At 45.6% G+C, this 18,992-nt stretch overlaps 1 protein-coding gene across 1 annotated transcript in view; it reads left to right on the top strand.

Moving 5' to 3' along the window:
• The window catches only part of Kif26b (kinesin family member 26B), a 426,094-nt gene that overhangs the window by 194,912 nt on the left and 212,190 nt on the right, over nucleotides 1-18,992 (top strand). The window contains exon 4 of the mRNA XM_036202104.1: nucleotides 2,171-2,337. Within this exon, the coding sequence (XP_036057997.1) occupies nucleotides 2,171-2,337 (167 nt within the window). The remainder of the gene's footprint in view (nucleotides 1-2,170; nucleotides 2,338-18,992) is intronic.

Raw genomic sequence — 18,992 nt, 5'->3', positions numbered from 1 at the left:
CAAGTCAGAGCAGGAATTTAAGCAGAGGGAAGTTTCGAGTCAATGGGAAACAGAGCTAACGGCTGTTCTCCTGATACTGAGGAGAAGTATGAATGTTTTCACGTCCCTGGTGTTAACACAGGCTCCATCATGGCCAGCCACCTGCTTAGTGACCAAGAGAAAAGGTTCCTGCCCCGGGCTTTATTACACCTGTGTCTTATAAGTGATGGACATATTTTCCATTGAGTGTTTAAGGGTTGTGGCAGGCCAAAGACCTTTTTTTTGTTATTGTTTAATTGAAGTTATCTTTGTTTTTGTTTGTTTATTTAAGCTAATGTTTTCCCCTTTGGAAGTCAAATAAAGTTTTAAAGTAACCACATAGCTATGATGGTATTGTGTTCCCCAAAATATTGTGCACCCTAATAAACTTATCTGGGGTCAGAGACAGAACAGCCACAATATTAAAGATAGAGGTTAGGCACTGGTAGCACATGCCTTTAATCCTAGCATTCCAGAGGTAGAGATCCATCTGTTCAATGATACAGCCAAGCATGGTGACTCACGCCTTTAATCCCAGGGAGTGATGGTAGAAGGTAGAAAGATATATAAAGTGTGAAGACCAGAAACTAGAAGCATTTGGTTGGTTAAGCTTTTAGGCTTTTGAGCAGCAGTTCAGCTGAGAGCCATTGGGATGAGGACTCAGAGGCTTCCAGTCTGAGGAAACAGGATCAGCTGAGGAATTAGCAAGGTGAGATAGCTGAGGCTTGTTCTGTCTCTCTGATCTTCCAGCATTCACCCCAATTCCTGGCCCAGAGTTTGATTTTATTAATAAGACTCTTTAAGATTCCTGCTACACATAGTACACTTAGAGTTTTAACCCATAATCACCATATTATGTAAGATGAACAGAAGTATATTCTGTTACAAAACAATCACTGGAAATAAAATGGCAACAGTCCCTGCTACGTAGGAAGTTTGAGGGCAGTCTACGCTGCAAGGGACCAGTTCTTAGACAAACAAAACAAAAACACTGTATCCTCTAGTTCTATTTCTGGTGCTGGGATAAAATACCCCAGCAAAAAGGCAGTCGAGGAAGGAAGGGTTTACTTTCCTGCACAGTTCCAGGCTACAGTCCATCAGGTCAGGGAAGCAAAGGAGCCAGGATCTGAAATGGCTAGTCATGTCACACCCCCGTCTGGAGCAGAGCAACGGATGCATGCCTGTCTACTTACTCTGTTCATGTTTTTCAATTTTATACATTTCGGGGCCCAGCCTATGAAATGCCACCCCTATTCAGGGTGGGTCTTTCCACATCAGCTAACCGAGTTAAGGAAAAGGTCCTGCCCTTCCAGACATGCCCACAGGCCAACCTGATCTAGACCACAGGTTGTATCAAGTTGACAGTTAAAACCAACCATAGCCAGATGTGGTGGCACATTCCTGTAATCCCACAATTTGGGAGGTGGATGCGGGAGGTTGCAGAGTTCAAGGCTAGTCTTAGCTACATATCTAGTTCTAGGCCAGCCTGGGCTATATACGAAATCCTGTCTCAAATAGCAAAATAAACAAAAACAAACAAAACCCCAAACCATTAACAAAAAGAAACAAAGCAGAACTCACTGATGGTCCTGTTAATGGATCTGAAGGAAAATGAAGTCCAGAATATTCTAAATACTCCCCATGAAAAGCCATTGGTAATACATGGTAGCTGTGTCTATTTTATCTGCATTTGTAATCCACCCATCTTTTCCCAGCGGACCCCAACCACTGCCCCTGAGAACATTTATCTGAATGCCCTGTGTTCTTCATTAGTAGGCTTGCTCATGCCGCCATCAGAGGGAACCTCTGCCTAGTCCCTAGTTTGTGAGTGCTTGGGCATTCCAGGTGCCAAGCTAGCATTAGTTCATGTCATGGTTCTGATCTTGGCCTGTGAAGAGCATGTGGCTAATGAGTGACACTTTCCCCTCCCCAGGAAGGGAAGATGTAGGTGTGATGCAACCTACAATGTCAGGGCTTATTTTACTCCATTGTTTTAAATGGAAACAAGGAAGTGACCTAGCTAACATGCTGGGAAATGGTCATAGGAACCCCATGCACCCCAGGTTATGAGAGTGAGTGGAATTAAACCCACCCTATCCTCCAGACAGCAAGCTGCCTCAGGTAATGCGCAACATGTCATTTTCTTTGTCAGATCTCCCAGCTGATGACAGAGACTGGCCGCGAGGGACTGACAGAGTCAGCGCTGAACCGCTACAATGCAGATAAGCCGGCAGCCAGCAGCGTCCCTGCCTCCCAGGGCTCCTGTGTGGCCAGTGAGACTTCCACAGGTACCTCGGTAGCTGCTTCCTTCTTCGCACGGTAAGAGATGCTCAGGTCTTTGGTTCTTGTGGATACACCCAGCTGGTGAACCTCCTGTGTAGACTGGATCAGCTGAAAGCATTAGAAGGCGTTTAGGACTGTTCTTTGAGTTGGCATTTGAAGGCAAGGTTTCTCAGTGGGGCACTGCAGACATTGTGAATCAGACAACTCTCCCATTCATTATAGTGTGCTTATCAGTGTCTTGAGCCTCTGTCTACTACAAGTCAGTATACCTGTCTCCCTACTGTGTTCTGGGATAGTCAGATGTGCCCTGAGTTGAGAACCACTATTGTAAGAATACAATATGGCTCTAAAGATAGTCTTCCTTGGGGTATGGGTGTTGTAGGTACAGACATGTGGCTGGTGATCCCAGACTTACCTGCTCATGTACCTACCAAAAAGAGACTATTAAAGAGATGCCAAGTGTATTCCTTCTTGACCCGCTAGCTGCCTATGGAACTAATCAAACATTGGATGTATAGCTAATCTTAGGGATTTTAAAACCATGAGAACCAAAAATGGAAGGTATTTGAACTATGTTGTCTGCCTAATTTTAGCAGCAAGGCAGAGACAGGGCTGGAGACCAAGGACAGCTGAGTGGGACAGTAGGGTTGTCTAATTCAATCTCATGATTTTATCAACAGGGAAACGTAGGGTCCAGAAGGTTCGTCTGAGTTCATTCATAGCAGGGACAGAAATAGTAGATGGTTGGGACCTCTGCTTTGCTTCACAATTCACTCTTTACTGGATCCTTGGAGCTAAACCTTAGAAAAATTTCTCTAAGATTCTCAGGCTCCAGAGTAAACAGGATATAGAATAAATAACACTGGGTATGAAGTCAGAGGGTTTGTGTGCCTCAGTTTCCACTTTAATCGTTTGAAGATTAAAATTAGGTGATGTCAAATTATTAAGAATATTACAAAAGTTTAGTTTCATGTGGGTCTGGCCAGGATACCACAGGGCTTTCCTTATGCCTAGGAACAGTGGCATGCAGGCCACAAATACAATGAGGGGACTCTAAAGAAGGGACAAGTCTGATGAGGAAGAGGGCTGGTGTCCTGGATGAAGATACCATCTGTACTAGGTGGTAGGAGGGTTTACTGGTGGGGGGGGGGCATCTTTGAGGAGCTCATCGTATCAGAGTGCCATGTTTATTCTCCTCTAAACATTTGGACTGGCTTAGATATGTGGAAAGTGACAGAACATACTTGTATGTTGGTCACCTAGCAAGGACCACTGTTAGCTCCACCTGTTTGTGAAACTCAGTGATGTCTGAACTACTCAGTGAGCTGGGAACCCAAGCTCACTGGGATGCTACATTCCTGCTATGCAGAGCAGGAATGAAGAGATGTCAGAGTTTAGGAGGACGTGTCACAAGCCCAGATGACCCCAGGACCCCAGAAACCTATCAGAGTGTAGCCACAGGTGGGTGAACATTGGCTAAGGAGTGGGAAGTCACCACAGGCAGAAATCTTTTGGGTCACGGTGTTAAAGGCCATTTTGATGGCTCTGTGGAGTACCCAAGTGTGTGAGCAAAGGCTGACTGAAAACTAAGAATGGGAAGGAGCCACCCCCCAGCTCTCTGTGGATGCATGGGAACTTGCTGATGATCATATCACTGAGAGAGTGAGGTCCCTGTCAGTGGGGGAGGTGAAAGTTGTGCTTCCTGGTCTTCACACTAGAGGGAGCCAGCCTTTAGTGCTCTTGAGTTGACCCCTCACCTCCTCACTTGGTGCTCTTTGAGTATTAAAATTCAGTGGTTCAGAGGATTCCACATAAAAGTGCCAGACTCACAAAACAAAACACTGAAGAAAGGTTTGACTTGGGAAGAGGTAAGAGGCTGGGGGCTCCTGGTGGGTTCCTTTTAGGGAGACAGGTTCTGGGCACCTAAGATCAATGGGTTGTAACAATGGAAGGAGACTCTGCAGATGGTGTCAGCAGTGAGCAAGGACTCTGAAAGTTGTCTCTTCAGAACTGCAGGAATTTCGGGGCTGAGCTTTCATAGAGGTGGGGAAGATCTAGGGGCTGCCTAGTACATACTCTTCACTTTATTATTTATCTGTCTGTCTGTCTGTCTGTCTATCTATCTGTCTATCCATCCATCTATCTATCTGTCTATCTGTCTATCGTCTATCTGTGTGTGGGCATGCACATGCATGTATGTATAGATCAGAGGATAACTTGTGAGAATTGGTTCATTTCTTCCACCATACTGGTTCAGGGATTGAACTCAGGTCATCAGGCTTGGTGGCAAGTACATTATGTGCTGAATCCTCCTTCTGGCCCCTTTGTATCTTCTTTGTCACAAACACTAATAGCACCTGGAACTTAATGGTATGAGCTTGTTTTCAAAGTGTACAGAGGGGCAGAGTGCCATGCCAAAAGCACATGCACACACTTTCCCCTCATCCCTCACCCATTACCCTGGTTTGTCATTGGGTCTCCCTTCTGTAAGTAAGGCACCATATAAACAACCTGCCTGTCATTGACAGGCACCTACAGCAGACAGAGAGACTCATCCAGGATCTGCAGTGTCGAGAGACCAAACCAGGGATCCATCACTTCTTTGGATCCCCAGAGGTCCATGAAGAAGGATTTATACATTTCTGTAGCAAGTTCACAGCAACTCAAGGCCCATTGTCTTAGTCTGCTCTGGTTTCTGTAGCATCATGTTCAAGATGGGGTGATTTATAAGGAACAAGAGGTGATTTCTTTCCATTATAGAGACTGGGAAGTCCAAGATCAGGATACCAGAGCTTGTATAAGGGCTGCTCTCTGTTTCCAACATGGCATCTTGCCGCTCTGTCCTCATGAGGTGGAAGGTAGAAGGTAGAAGGGAGAGAGAGAAAAAACATCCTCTGAGCTGACATGGTCTAGTGGCCTTCTGGAGGCCCAGCCTCATAAGATCCAGCTCCAGCGTGAGTTTTGGAGGGGACACATTCAAATCATTGCATTTGTTGAATCTAAGAATAAAAAAACTCTCCTTCTTTAGATAACAAACATCTTGGTGGTTGTCTGTACTTCAGAATTTCAGTCCATTGTTCTTGGCAGAAAAGAAACTTTAAAAATAATTACAGTCCAGGCTATGAGTGTAGCTTGGTGGAGAGGTTGTTTGCTTAGCATATGTGAAGCCCCGAACTAGATCTTGAGCACTGTATGGACAGGGGTACAGACCTGTAACCTCAGCACTTGGGAGACGGGAGGGTTAAAAGTTTAAGGTCTGTACCTTGAACACATAGTCAGCCACTCTGTCACAAAGAAGAAGGACTAAAAGTGATGACAGCAGATCTAAGGAAGAAATGGGCACATCTCTCCTCAAATTGGCCAGTCATGTGTGGCTATTGAGCATGAAGGCCATATCAAATGTGTGAATCCTTTAGCATCCATTTTACATCCCTGAGAAGAAATGGTGAGGTAGGAGGGTATGGTTAGATTTCTCCATGTGTTGACTGTTCCCTAATTATGTTTTTTGCTTTCTATTATTTAAAGTACACAAAACCCAATGGAGGGGAGCCCTGTCATTGGGGGTTGAGGCAATGGAAATTTCACTTATTTAAAAAACAATGAGCAGATCCTGTATCATGCATGGATTTGCCTCAAACCTTGGAAAAGAAAATGAATCCTTCAGATGACCTCATATCTTCACATTGAGTTTTCATTCCCAAATAATTCAAAGACCCACAAACAACTGTATTTTTTCCTTTGTGTTTCTGCCTCCCTCCTTCTGTCCCCCTTCTTATACTTAATGACTTACTATTTGGAGATCTGGTCACACTATTTTTCTCCCTGTTGATTAAAAATGTCTGTCCTAAGTTTCAATATTCTGGATAAACTCTAGTGTACAATATAGCACTGTCCTCTGTCATGGCTAATCCTGATTGCCAGCTTGATTGGATTGTGAAGTGAATAGGAGATCAGTAAAACCCACCCCTGGACACGTCTGAGAGGGGCATTTCCAGAGAGAAGAGCACCATGAAGGTTCTGATATCATGGATGGATCAGTCAAGCCCTCAGTATATTCACAGATAACATGATGATGTTATGTGGGGAAAGGTAGGAGGTGAGACTTAGTTGAAACAAGTTCACTGTGGACATGTCCTTGCAGGCTGTATACCATCTGGGCTCCTTCCTGTATTTCCCCTCTCTCTGCTTCCTGTCTACCAGTAATTGAAGATCAGCCACACATTGCCACTGTCATGTTCTGTCAAGAGTATGGGGCAAAGTCTCCATGGATTGAGCCCTCTGAGACGTGAGCGAAGACAAATCCTGCCTCCCTTGAATTATTTATGGCAAGGATTTTGGTCACAGTGATGACAAGTAACCAACACATCTTATATTCATTTTGTAGGATCCATGTGCTCTGCCTTCTCACCTGCCATCCTGTCCTGTCCTTTCATGAAGTTACTGTCCTGCCCATGGTTCTCCTCTCATCAGCTCCCCACAAGGACAGATCTTAGTGTCACATATACACATACACCACTTCTCTCACCTTTTGTCTTTGGTCCAAACTTGTGCTTTTCCTAGGGATGTTGCTGTGCTGGTGTCTGCCGGATCTTCCCCTGCCATTCCTCCCATCTTTGTCTCTAAGTGGCTCCTCTACCGTCTCACAGTTTCCTCCAAGTCTCTTGAATATGCCCTGACTGTTGTATGACTGATGTGAACGGAAGCTTCTGAGGCTCCTGAGGAGATTACCATTGTACTAAAACCAGGTCCCAGGGTCAAGGGTAAGCTGATTGTCAGGGGCTGACTCCTGATGGCTAGCACTGCTGTTAGGACCATGTTTCCCCTCTGGTCTGCCCCCAAAGGGCTAGTCTTAGTACCACATATACACATGTGGCTGTAGTTATGACTATCCCCATTTTTTTTTAAAGACAGGATTTCTCTCTGTAGACCAGGCTGGCCTTGAACTCACAGAGATTCGCCTAGCTCTGCCTCCCAAGTGCTGGGATCAAAGGCGTGCGCCACCATCACTCAGCTGGCTATCCCCATTCTTACTACTATTGCATCTACTGTTTTGCTGATAGCCAGATAAAAATAGCTCCTGGTTGTACTAGCTATAGCAAAGGCTTTGCATGTGTGATCTTGGATAGAGGAGGTTTCCTTCCATCCCTGGGTACTTGACATGTAATAGTGGTACTTGGTTGTGTACTCTGAGTTTATAAGTCCAAGAGGGATGAGGAAGATCATGAGTCTGCCCATAGTTGGTCCCCTTGTCCTCTATCAAATACAGTTCCCTGCATGGACACTTGCAAAACCCATCAACAACCATTACTGGGAAAAGCCACCAGAACATCACAATTGGTCTCAGGAGATGCAGGAGGAGAAAAATGGAGCCAGGTCCACACAAGATCCATCTCTTGGTGTATGCAGGGCTTCATTTCTGCCTCTGGCTTTACTGACCGGGGCTAATTTCCAGGATTATGTTCATTATACCTCAACAGATTTTTTAAAAAAGCATTAAGAACCAAAAAACACATAAATAAGAGCTGTGTCAGAACTTTGAGGAGCTCATAGTGTAGAAATTCCCTGTTTTTTAGTTTCCTGTATTTCCATAGAAGAACATGGTCCTGAACCCTGCCTCCTCACTCTTGCGGGTCTCATTTAGATGGGCTAGCTTCTGCCCTCTTCCATCATACCACTTGTCTTTCCTCCATTCTAACTCTGCTTATCCCACAGCTTCCCACGGAAGCAGGGCCACATGGCGATTCCTATGGGACACTGGTGAGGGCCAATGTGCACAGTTGTGTCACTTGTACATGGAACAGGACACCCAATTGTAAATGGGCCTTAAGTGAGGCCAAAGCATTCCCTACTCGTGGGGAGGCTACTGAAGGGCTCCAATGGGGACATCTTTTGTGCCCTGGCTTCCAGATTTCCCAGCCTTTCCTGTCCTCTTCCTTGGCAGCTAAGCCAGGCAAGACTCGATGAAGACCAAACTATCACCCTCAGGATCTCCAGCTTATGTATTCCTGGCAGGCTTAACCTTACTCTTCTTAGAAAGGGTTCTGAGCACTTCTTGGAAAAGAAAGAACTGTTGCTCATGCATATGGATGAGGTGAAGTTTTAGGAGTTGTAGTTGTATAAATACAGTTTCACTTAAACTCACCTCAGTAGCAGTGTGAAAAGAAGACATTAAGAAGGAGCCAAGTGAGTATCTGGTGCCTTTGGCTTTCCGAGGCCCCAGGAAACAGTATCAGGTGTGGGTTGCATGAAGAAATACCTCATGATTGCCTGAGACATGGCAAAAGCAATTCAAACAAGTGGCTGCATTTAGCACCTACACTGCGGAGCCCTGTGGTAAAAGGAATCTGAAGGGCTAGAGAGTTTGGAAATTAAGAGCACTTGTTGCTCTATTAGAGAACCTGGGTTTGAGTCTCAGCACCTATGTAATAGCTCACAATTGTCTGTAACTCCAGTCTCAAGGGATCTGAGGTCCTAATGTTCCATCCCAAACATCTATCTAGGCTGTTTGTACTGACTTGGGCAGAGCAGGGCAGAGCAGAGCAGAAGTGGTACCTCTTTGACACATACCAGTGTGAGACCCTGCACCCACGAGGGCATCCTTAACCATCCCCTGCTATGGAGAGCATGTACTGTGCACATTTTCCCCTAAACATGGATTGTGTCTAACTGCCATCTTGCTCAGGTGTTGGTTGTCATCTCACAACATCTGGGGACCATTTGGAACAAACCCCAGGCCATGGCTTGGTGCAAATGGTTGAGGCACAGTGAACCCGTAGCATCCCAGAGGTCCTTGTTAACTGCTTTGTGCAGCTGTGTTTCTGGTTTCGATTGTCTTTTTACTGGTGTTGGTGATAGACTGGGAACAACACTGAACAATGCAAATGGGAAGATAGTCCAGCTCAAGGCTCAACCCCAAGCCCCAAACTAGACAGTTAACTTGACCTCTTTAATCTTTGATTTTCTATTGTTCCTGGATGTCATCCTGCCTGCTTCACAGTGTCATGGTGAAAGTTAAGATAGGTTGTGATTATCCGCGTCTTAGAGATGATATTAACACAGAACCTGCCACAGAAGGATAGAGCCCTGTCCTGGGTGGAAAACTCAGTGAACCTTCCATGTAGACACCCAGATTGTACCTGCCTTTGTCTGGTCTTTGTAAACCTGCCTGATAGCTACCAAGGTCTCTATAGCCATAGCAAAGATCTGGATTCATGCTTCAGAAAGAAAGCTACCTATATAGGGGGTGCAGACCAACAGCTCTTAAAATCCATAGGGTATCAGAGCCCTTTAGAAATGAGATCTCCAAAGACTGGCAGAAAGAAGCACATCCTTGAGGCAATGATCCTGTGGTTTCAGTTAGTCTACTACATAGTTCTAAATTTTGGAGGTTTATTTGTTTGTTTGCTTGCTTGCTTGCTTCATATGTTGATGGAGTGGGGGTCTTATTTTGTAGTTCAGGCTGGCATTGAATTAAGGATCTTCCTACCTCTACTTCCCAACTGTATCCATTGTAAGCATCTGTCACCACACCTGGCTTTGAAGGTGTTTCATTTCTTAGGTTTTATGTGCCTGTTCTCCACTGTCCTGGCACTGGGAATACTATTGAGTACCACCATTCCTGGCTTTTACACATGGGTTCTGAGTGATAGAGCTTAGATCCCCATGTTTGAATGCAAGGTAAGCACTGTGTCCCCAGCCTTCAGCTCTTGACTTTATAGTCCAGACAAAAGGTCTCTCATAAAGGTAAGCAGAAAGAAACAAAGAATAGTGAAGAATTCTGTCACCGATTGGAAGCGGGAGGAGAGGATCAAAAGTTCAAGGCCAACCTTAGCTACATTTCAAGTTCAAGGCCAGACTAGGCTCCATGACTGTGGAAAAAAGAATTTTGTTACCCTAGAGCGCAGTGGTGAGTCATGCCACAAAAGCCTCAAGTCAAAATTGTCATGACATTGACCTTGTAAATCAACCAAAGCATGAAATTAAATCAAAGTGAGAGATGGAAGATACTCTTTTGCTTATGATTTGAATTTGGGGGTGACGTACGGTTTGAGGAAAAGGAGTGGAGGCAAGAGTCAAGTACAGAGGAGGGCAAAGGGGGTGAGGGGGAGGATTCACCTCTGCTACCACCCTGCTGCAGTATGCCTGCCACTCATTTCCTCTTGTCAGTATTTACCCCTTTGGAAATCATAGCAGCTCCCATGGTCTCCGGCCTTCCCAATTCCATCACCATCTTCATCGTCACACTTGGACCTTCAAAAGTGCCCCTGAGTTGGCTCTGCTATCGTACCATCACAGACATGGAAACTAAAGCACAGAATGATGAGGTAAATTGTAGGGAGTAGGTCCTGAGCCAGTAGACCAGTCTATCAGCTCCCAAAGGCAGAGACGGTTGTCTCTGTTCATGGCTGAAGCCCCGTAGTAAAATGAGCATCCAAAAAATGTTTGTTCCATGAGTCATTGACTGCCACCATGATGTTCTGCCTCCAGAGACAATGTTTGTTGAGATGGGTGGGAGATCCAGTGTAAAAATGGCAGCACCACCATAGAGCATGGAGGCCAGAGCTGGGGAGGTGGCTCAGTTTGTAAAGTGCTTGCTGTTCAAGCAAGAGGACCTGGGTTCAAATCCCTAGAGCCTAAAAAGCTGGGCCTGGTAGTGTGTACTTGTAACCCCGGTGCTAGAAGGAATGATGGGCAGGTCCCAGGGGCTTGCCAGCCATCAAGTCTAGCAGGAATTGCAAGCTCCGGGTTTAGAGAGGCCTTGTCTCTAGGTGGAGATGAGATGCAGGGAAAACATCTTGATGTCAATCTCTGGCTTCTGTGCAGTACACACACACACACACACACACACACACACACACACACACAGAGAGAGAGAGAGAGAGAGAGAGAGAGAGAGAGAGAGAGAGAGAGAGAGGGAGAGACAGAAGCACACACATACACATATATACACAATAATAATAAAAAACAATAATTAATAATCACACCAATAGTAAATGCCAAGCTCATTTCAGAATCTGAGTGTGTGTGTGTATGTGTGAGTGTGCATGCACAAGCAGGAGGTGGCCTTGTGATCAACAGATCTTTATTCTAACTTTTATTAGTTAGTAAAATAATACTTAAAAATTTTTTTTTCTAGACAAGGTTTCTCTGTATACTGGAACTTGTTTCTGTAGACCAGGCTGGCCTTAAACTCACTGAAATCTGCCTGTTTCTGTCTCCAGAGCTCTGGGAACAAAGGCGTGTGCCACCAGGCGGCATAAAATAATACTCTCTATACCACAGAGCAAGAGCTAAAGATGTTTAGAGGCCTTCCATAGCCTCTCTGTGTTCTCTGTCCCACCCTCCTCCCCAAGCTCCCTCTAGCTGTGTTCCTCTTGGGCGCTAACCTGGCTCCCCTGGGAAAGTACCCAGGGGGCCCTCCTCCTAAGCTTTGCTCTTTCATTTCCTGCTGCACCTTCCCTAGGGTCCCCTTGGTGGTGCTCCCCCAGCCTTAGAGCTCTATGCAAATGCCACTTTCCCTGATAAAGCCCTCCCAGGCCTTCCAGTTTAAAATGACTAATGCCCCACCCTGCATCACTGCTCCCACACAAAGCCACTGTGAAAGGGTTTGTTAATCAAAAACATCTAAATCTTGGGGATCTCCAGGTTGTCCTCTGCTGAAGCACTTAGCAGTTCCCTACATAGGTCAAGCTGTATGTTCAAGAGGTGAACTGTTCCTTTTGCTCTAGGGCGCTTTCAGGGAAATTGCATCCTCTCCCAGTCTGAAAAAGTCATGCCAGGAGCCTGAACATCTTATACAGCTCAGTTACTGAACTGTGTTCCAAGAGGAGGCATTGTCAAGGATTAGAGAGGAGATGCAGCCTGGGACAATAAACCTGAGGAAGAGTTACGGTGGAGGAGGACTTCTCGGTCACTTGGGGAGCACGGCTGGTCAGAGCTCTCCATCTTCTTCCTTCAGTGAGCCTCCCTGCTTTCTGTTCCCCGCTCTGATTGATTAGTTTAATTCTAAAGCTGTCGCAGTGAAGTACGTAAAGCATTTGGGGACAAAATTCATAGGGAAGTCATTACAGAAACTAAAGATGTATTATACCGTGCGGCGCTGGGTGGAGACCGATGAATGGCATTGTTGAGGGAAACAGATCCATCCAGGGCGCTCTCTGTGCCTTACTGAGGAAGTAAGAACAAATTAAGGGACATTGGCATGATGGTTTGGTTTGAAATAGGTCACATGGAGTCGGAGAGATCTGCTTGGTACCTCTGCTCCCTCTTTTGGGATGACATTTGTATTTCCTGGCTTCTGTTTCTCTGGTAAACATTTCCACTGCTTCTACCTGAACTCATGAGAACAGGGGAAGGTTAGCCTTGCTTCCACACTGCCAGGACTGTGCTCCCCTCGTGACAGACACTCAGAGAATGAGTGTCAAGAGAATCAAGCATGTGGGCATGAAAACGCAGGTCTGTCTTGTTTCTCAGAAGAATGGAGTATGTAAAAGAAACTGTGGAGTGGTACTTGTAAGATAATTTATCGTGGGGCCAGAAGATTAGCACTATTGGTAGAAGTGATTCAGATGGATAAGCACGTGGGAAAGTTTTCATTGTTGGTTTCCACATGGCTTGGCTCTGCAGTGGCTACTTCTGATAATTGCACATCATTTCCTTTAACCAATGGGAGTGGATGGGATGTCATATTGGACCTCGATGCTCCCCCCTCCCCACCCCCCGTTACCTGACCTGTTTGTTCATGAAGCACACTGAAATTTGGGGAAGAAGATTTCGTGAGCCTAGAAATAATGGCCCATGTCATTTTCTTGGCATCTTCCAGAACCAAAGCCTTCCCAGGCGATGGTTTGTCCTTTTAAAGCCCAGTGAAGGAAAGAAAAGGCCTTGGCAGGGACAGTGGAAGGAATTGTCCCCGGGTCTGTGGTGAAAAAAAGATAATCAGCCCAAGGTAAGCCCTTGGGGATGGAAAAAGTGATGGAATATAAACCATCACTCAGAAGCTATTTCCAGTTTTTCAGATACTCCAGAAAAAGAAATGTGCTTCATTTTTCTCAAATAAATTCCATGCTTTATCATAGCTGCCTCTCTGGTGCCCAACCTGAAGTGTGGAGGTAGCATTTGTGGGGGGAAACAGACTGTTTGGAAACCTGGTTATACAGAATTTTAGAGTTATTGTCTAGGGTTGAAAGAAAACTTCAGCTGTCCCACCAGTACTCAGACAACACCTGGTCTTTAAAGTCCGAATTTCTACCAGTGAGGAGCTCCATGAGTCAGGCTGGGAGAGCACTGGGAGAGGTCGTGACAGAGTCAAGGATTTCCTTGTGTCTGAAAATCTGGCCATGTCCAGTCTGGCTGCAGGGTCCACCTTCCCCTCCCTGCTGCTGTGGCTCTACCCAAGCCTCTTCCTCCAAGGCCTTTTAGGGGCTCATGAGAACACCCCCCCCCCGACACACACACTTTTTTTCTACTCATTCTCTTTCATAAAACCTCAGATTTCTGATGGACTAACACCTGTGTCAATGCCTGAGGAGTTTCCTTGACTCCTGGAACCCTACTGTTTGCCCACAGTATGATCTGGTTTGTGCAGTCAGAGGGTGGGTAATGACATGTGAGCAGCTCCCAGATAAGACTGGCAGGGGCTAGTCCACTGAACCCAAGTCCCTTGTCCCAGCTCTGGAATAACTCTGATGCAAGGTCCTCCTGTCTTTTAGGTTTCCTAAGTAGACTGGCACTCAAATTGTCAATCCAAGGGATGTTTCTGAGGGAACTCTGTATAAGACCCTGGGAGCATATATCATCCATCCATCGATCCATCCATGCATCCATCCATCCATGCATCCATGCATCCATGCATCCATCCATCCATGCATCCATCCATCCATCCATCCATGCATCCATCCATCGATCCATCCATCCATGCATCCATCCATGCATCCATCCTTTACTCATCTATCCATCATCCATCATTGAGTCCGCACTATACTGCACTAAATACTTAACACACTGCAATAGAAATAGGACAGCCAATTCCATTTTGAAGCTCTTAGTCCAATGAGGACAGTTAGAAACAACATATGTATTCAGGATGGAGTTCTCCAAAACATCCGATATTGGAGGCTTCAGGGGGGTTAGAAGTGAAAGGTGTATTCCCAGCACTCACTATCATCAGAAATCCTCTTCCTTCATTTTCTCGTGAGTCTGGTGCCTGAATCCCTTTCCTGAATGTACCATCCATGGAGAGAGGTGAATGTCTAGCTCATTCTGTCTGACATGATCCAGTTTTAGTGAGAAGCCTGAGCTGCTGGCTGCCACACTCAACATCTAGGGGATGCATCTCAGGATAGCTGTGGTGTATGCCATAGAGACTACCAGCTTCTTCCTCTGCTTGCTGGAGAAGTCTATCCTTCACTTCAGAAGCCGCGTCTCTTTGGGCACTGTGGAGCACATCTGCCTCCTTACTCCACTGTGGCCTCTGTGCCCAAGACTGCAGGCCTTCCCTCTAGACTCTGCTTCTTGAAAACTTATTCTTTGGCTCATCTGCGTTCTTATGGTGGTTCCTTCGTATCCTGTGTCCACTAAAGTTGACCCTCTCAGCCGGAAGTTGTGCTACTTTCTTCTTGAGCCTGCAGGGTGACCAGTGCTTGTCCCTTCAAATAGTGACGTGGGCTCTTTGCTTGGCAGCAGTACCACGAAGAAGGACCATCTCACCTGGGAACATAGATGTCCGACAACAGGCTCAGAGAAGCGCCTGTCCACTGCCAACCTTTCTTCTGTGGAGTAATGGCAGATTTCTATAGTTGCAAGAGCTGGCACTCCATGCTACAGGGCTGGGTGTGACTTAGTTGTAGAGAGCTTGCCTAGCGTGTGCAAAGCCCTGGGTTCCATTCCCAGCACAGCAAAATACTGCAATTAGTAAAGTTGGGTTGTGGCTCTGTGGTAAAGTCCTGGCCTACCGATATAAAGCCTTGTATGTCTACTACCATAACATAATAATGACAAGCAAATAAAATCTGCAGGGCTGGACATTTCAGTGACAGCTGATGCCCTACCCAGTTGCTACATAATACTAACTGTGCTACCTAAAGTCAGTCCCAAGTTTCAGATGAAAACACCCAGCATGCCCTGCAGTTCATCACTCCCTTAACAAGGCCTACAGAGGGCATTCCTGGCTGTTGAGTTGATACTTGCTGGCCCTCAGGTGGAGTTTGTCCCATACCCACTCTGCTCAGAAGGTCTTCCATACCCCATCTCTCACATCCTCGCCTTGACACAGTTAGCCCTACCCTCAAGCCTTTTGAGTAAGTTGGATCACCTCCTATCACACATTCCATGAGACGCTGCACATTTGGGTTTAGCTTTTCTAGTAAAGACTGAGAATGTATGACTGGATACCATGAATCTTTCTTCCTTTCTCTGGTACCAGTTGCCAACTGCAGCCTTGGATACCTGTTGTGGATTTACTACTTTGCATGTTCTCTGTTTCCGTTCAGCATAGGCACACGAGGAGTGCTGATTTATGGAGCTACGTGGTTGAGGTTGGGAGCAGGGGAGCAAAGGGCTCTTCCAGCTGCAATAAATTTAAGCATCACTGGTATTTCTTTACACATCTGGAGGGGATCCTGATGAGTGTATTGCTACAGGAGCTCATAAATTAAAAATAATGAGAGTATTTCCTTTACACCTGGAGCTTCAAAATTACCAGTCGTTAATTCTGTGATGCCCCCCTTCACAAAAGAGACATTGGGGGTGACAACCAAAACATGGTCTTGACCCCACAGCCCTGAAATCCAAGCAACCATTCACTCCAGAGCTTTTGACCTTTGCTTAAAAAAAAATACTGTAAGGTAAGGAAAGTCACTACAGGAAGCATAGACTCCAAGAATTTAATCTCTCTCTCTCTCTCTCTCTCTCTCTCTCTCTCTCTCTCTCTCCTTCCCACCCTCTCTCCCTCCTCCTCCCTCTTTTGTGACTCTTTTGTCCCTCTCCATTTTTCTCCATTTTGTTTGAATTTTGTATAAAATTGAAAACTAGCCCAAGAGTAGCAGAAACAAAGCAGGGAATGTCTTCTTCACTCCCATCCTGTGCTAAGCCATGTTTGCATCCGCCATGTTTGCAGATGGTAGTCTCCAGGTGCCTTTGATTGGCTTCTTGGCTGTTTTAGGATCTGTGTTCTAGAGCTGAGCCTGGGGGACCTCTGTTTCCTCCCTTGCCTAAGGGGTTCTCTGTCCCCTGGGCCAAATGTGCTGCATTCTGCCTTAGCACGCAAGACTGAGATAGTCCAAAGGCAACAGATACTCCACTTTTACTTTCTATTTTGTCCTTTTAGAACTATATTGACTTTTTTTGGGGGGGGACATGCATAAAGGGGAGGATGTGGTTTAGGTTTCCAGCAAGCCTTTTAAGTATGGTATGGCAGAAGCAATATGATTGGATTTTATTACCATAACACCAGCAAGCATTGACTTGATTTCATACCTTAACTTGCACATGGATGTTGATAGCAGAATAAGTCACAAAAGCCAAACCTAGAAGATGTGCAAATGTTCACCAACAGATAAGTAGATAAGCTAAATGTGAGATGTCTTATACAACAGAAGAATACCCTTCAAATACTCAGACTGTTGCTTCACATGAGATTATGCATGGATCTCAAAATAATTATAATGAGTGAAAAAAGCCAGACTCCCTGCCTGAACCAGAGACTCCACATTATATGATTTTATTTGTTATAGAATTACAAACAATATACACTGATTTAGTGACAGAAAGCACTTCAGCACATGGTGGCCCACTTCTATAACCTCAGTGCTGGGGAGAAGCTATAGGTAGGTCCCAGGGACTCCCAGCCAGCCAGTCTAGCCAGAACAGTGGAGTCTGGGTTCAGTGAGAGACCCTGTCTCAAAATAAGATGAAGAGCCATGCAGGGAATAATGTTGGCACCAACCTCTGGCCTCCACATGTACCCTCATGGGCAAACACACACACACACACACACACACACACACACACACACACACACACTGAAAAAGTATTTGAGGAGGTAGGAAAATTGCCTTAGAGTGAACAAAGTTTGGGATAAATGGTCATTTCCTTAGGAAGGAACGTGTGAATACTAAGAGCCCAAGGAAGACATGGAATTGACCTAATCAGCCACTTTTTCCCAAAGGATAGATAAGAAACAATTAAGGGAAAATTTTCCAAATTTGGAGTTATATTCTTCAAAGAAATAAAAAAAAAACATCAGGGTTGAGAAGTCTGGGAGAAACGAGCAGGGGAGACTTCATGAGAGAAGAAACAGCAAAGGGCTCTCAGCTCCTGCTCCAGCACCATGCCCGCTTGCCCGCTGCCTGCCATGCTCCCCATTATGGTGGTCGTGGACTCATCCTCTGAAACTGTGAGCCCCAAAGGAACGCTTTATTCTATAAGTGGCCTTGGTTGTGGTGTTTTGCCACAGCAATTGGGAGGCAACCAAGACAAAGACCTTAAGTGTCATCGGAAAGTTCATCTTACAACATACATTGGAGTGAGCTGTGTGTGCAGCTTAGTGGCTGGACATGTGCCGAGCATGCCCAAGGCCCTGGGCTCAATCACCGACACGGAACACAACTAAAGCGACACAGGAAGTAAGAACAGTTAAGGGGTGTGAATTGAAAGAACAAAGGCCTGTGCTGAAGAGTCTACAAGAGTCAGATTAGAACTTGGTGACCGGAGAGAGTTGGGGTATTCTGGATGGAGAGCCACATTATCTCCTGCTGTCTGTAGTCCCCTTAACGGCCATTTATCCTCTTTCCCGGTGTCTGACATCCTTTCAAAGCCAGCAGGCAAAACAAAACAAAACAACAATAAACCCCATAGAATGCATTGCCCCTGTGGACTGCTAGCTTCCACTTCCATCAGTCCAGTAGCTGAGAACAGCATCTGAGATCTGTGCCAGAGATTTCCCTGTTTTGTCCTTAACAACTGACCCGATAGTCCCAACAATATATTTAGAAAACACCTTGATTTGTGACTCTTTGTTCTGTAACTTTAAAAACTTCGTGAGCTGGGAGGTGGTAATGCATGTCTTTAATTCCAGCACTACGGAGGCAGAAGCAGAGGGATCTCTGCAAGTTTGAGGCCAGCCTGATCTACAAAAGTGAGTTCCAGGACATCCAGGACTGTTACACAGAGAAACCCTGTCTCAAAAGCAAACGAACAAACAAACAAACAAACAAACACGGAAAAACCAAAAACGAAACCAACCCATCAAACAAAACCCAAAAAACTTCATGAAACCATCTCCACATTGGAGCATGTTATTTGGACTTGGGCTGTGGTCCCTCATATTTGCATCTGGAGTAGACCATCTCGTTCCCTTTGAGGTGAGAGCTATGTGTTTTGTTGACATGAGGTAGAGGACTTGGAGAACAGTCAGATAAACTAACTCCTCCATCCAGATGACAGATCTAGGAAAGAATGGAGCAGCTCATTTGACAGTTGGATAGATTATCCAGTAAATCTTGGGTTTATCTCTTAAGCCCAGAGAAACAGCACTGTAAAAACAAAAAGCAAGCTGCATCCTACACTTTAAGATGTAGTAGCCACTGCGAATATAAATGTGTAAGTCCAGTTGAATTTACAGACAGCAGGCTGATAGGCTGCTGGGGGACAAAGAGAGGGTCATTTGGGAGCACGGTCCCGGCCGAGTCCAT

Source organism: Onychomys torridus, chromosome 11 (assembly GCF_903995425.1).
Source record: "Onychomys torridus chromosome 11, mOncTor1.1, whole genome shotgun sequence".
Classification (NCBI taxonomy): Eukaryota; Metazoa; Chordata; class Mammalia; order Rodentia; family Cricetidae; genus Onychomys; species Onychomys torridus.
Note: the sequence above shows the minus strand (reverse complement) of the source record. Positions and strands in the feature narration are given on the sequence as shown.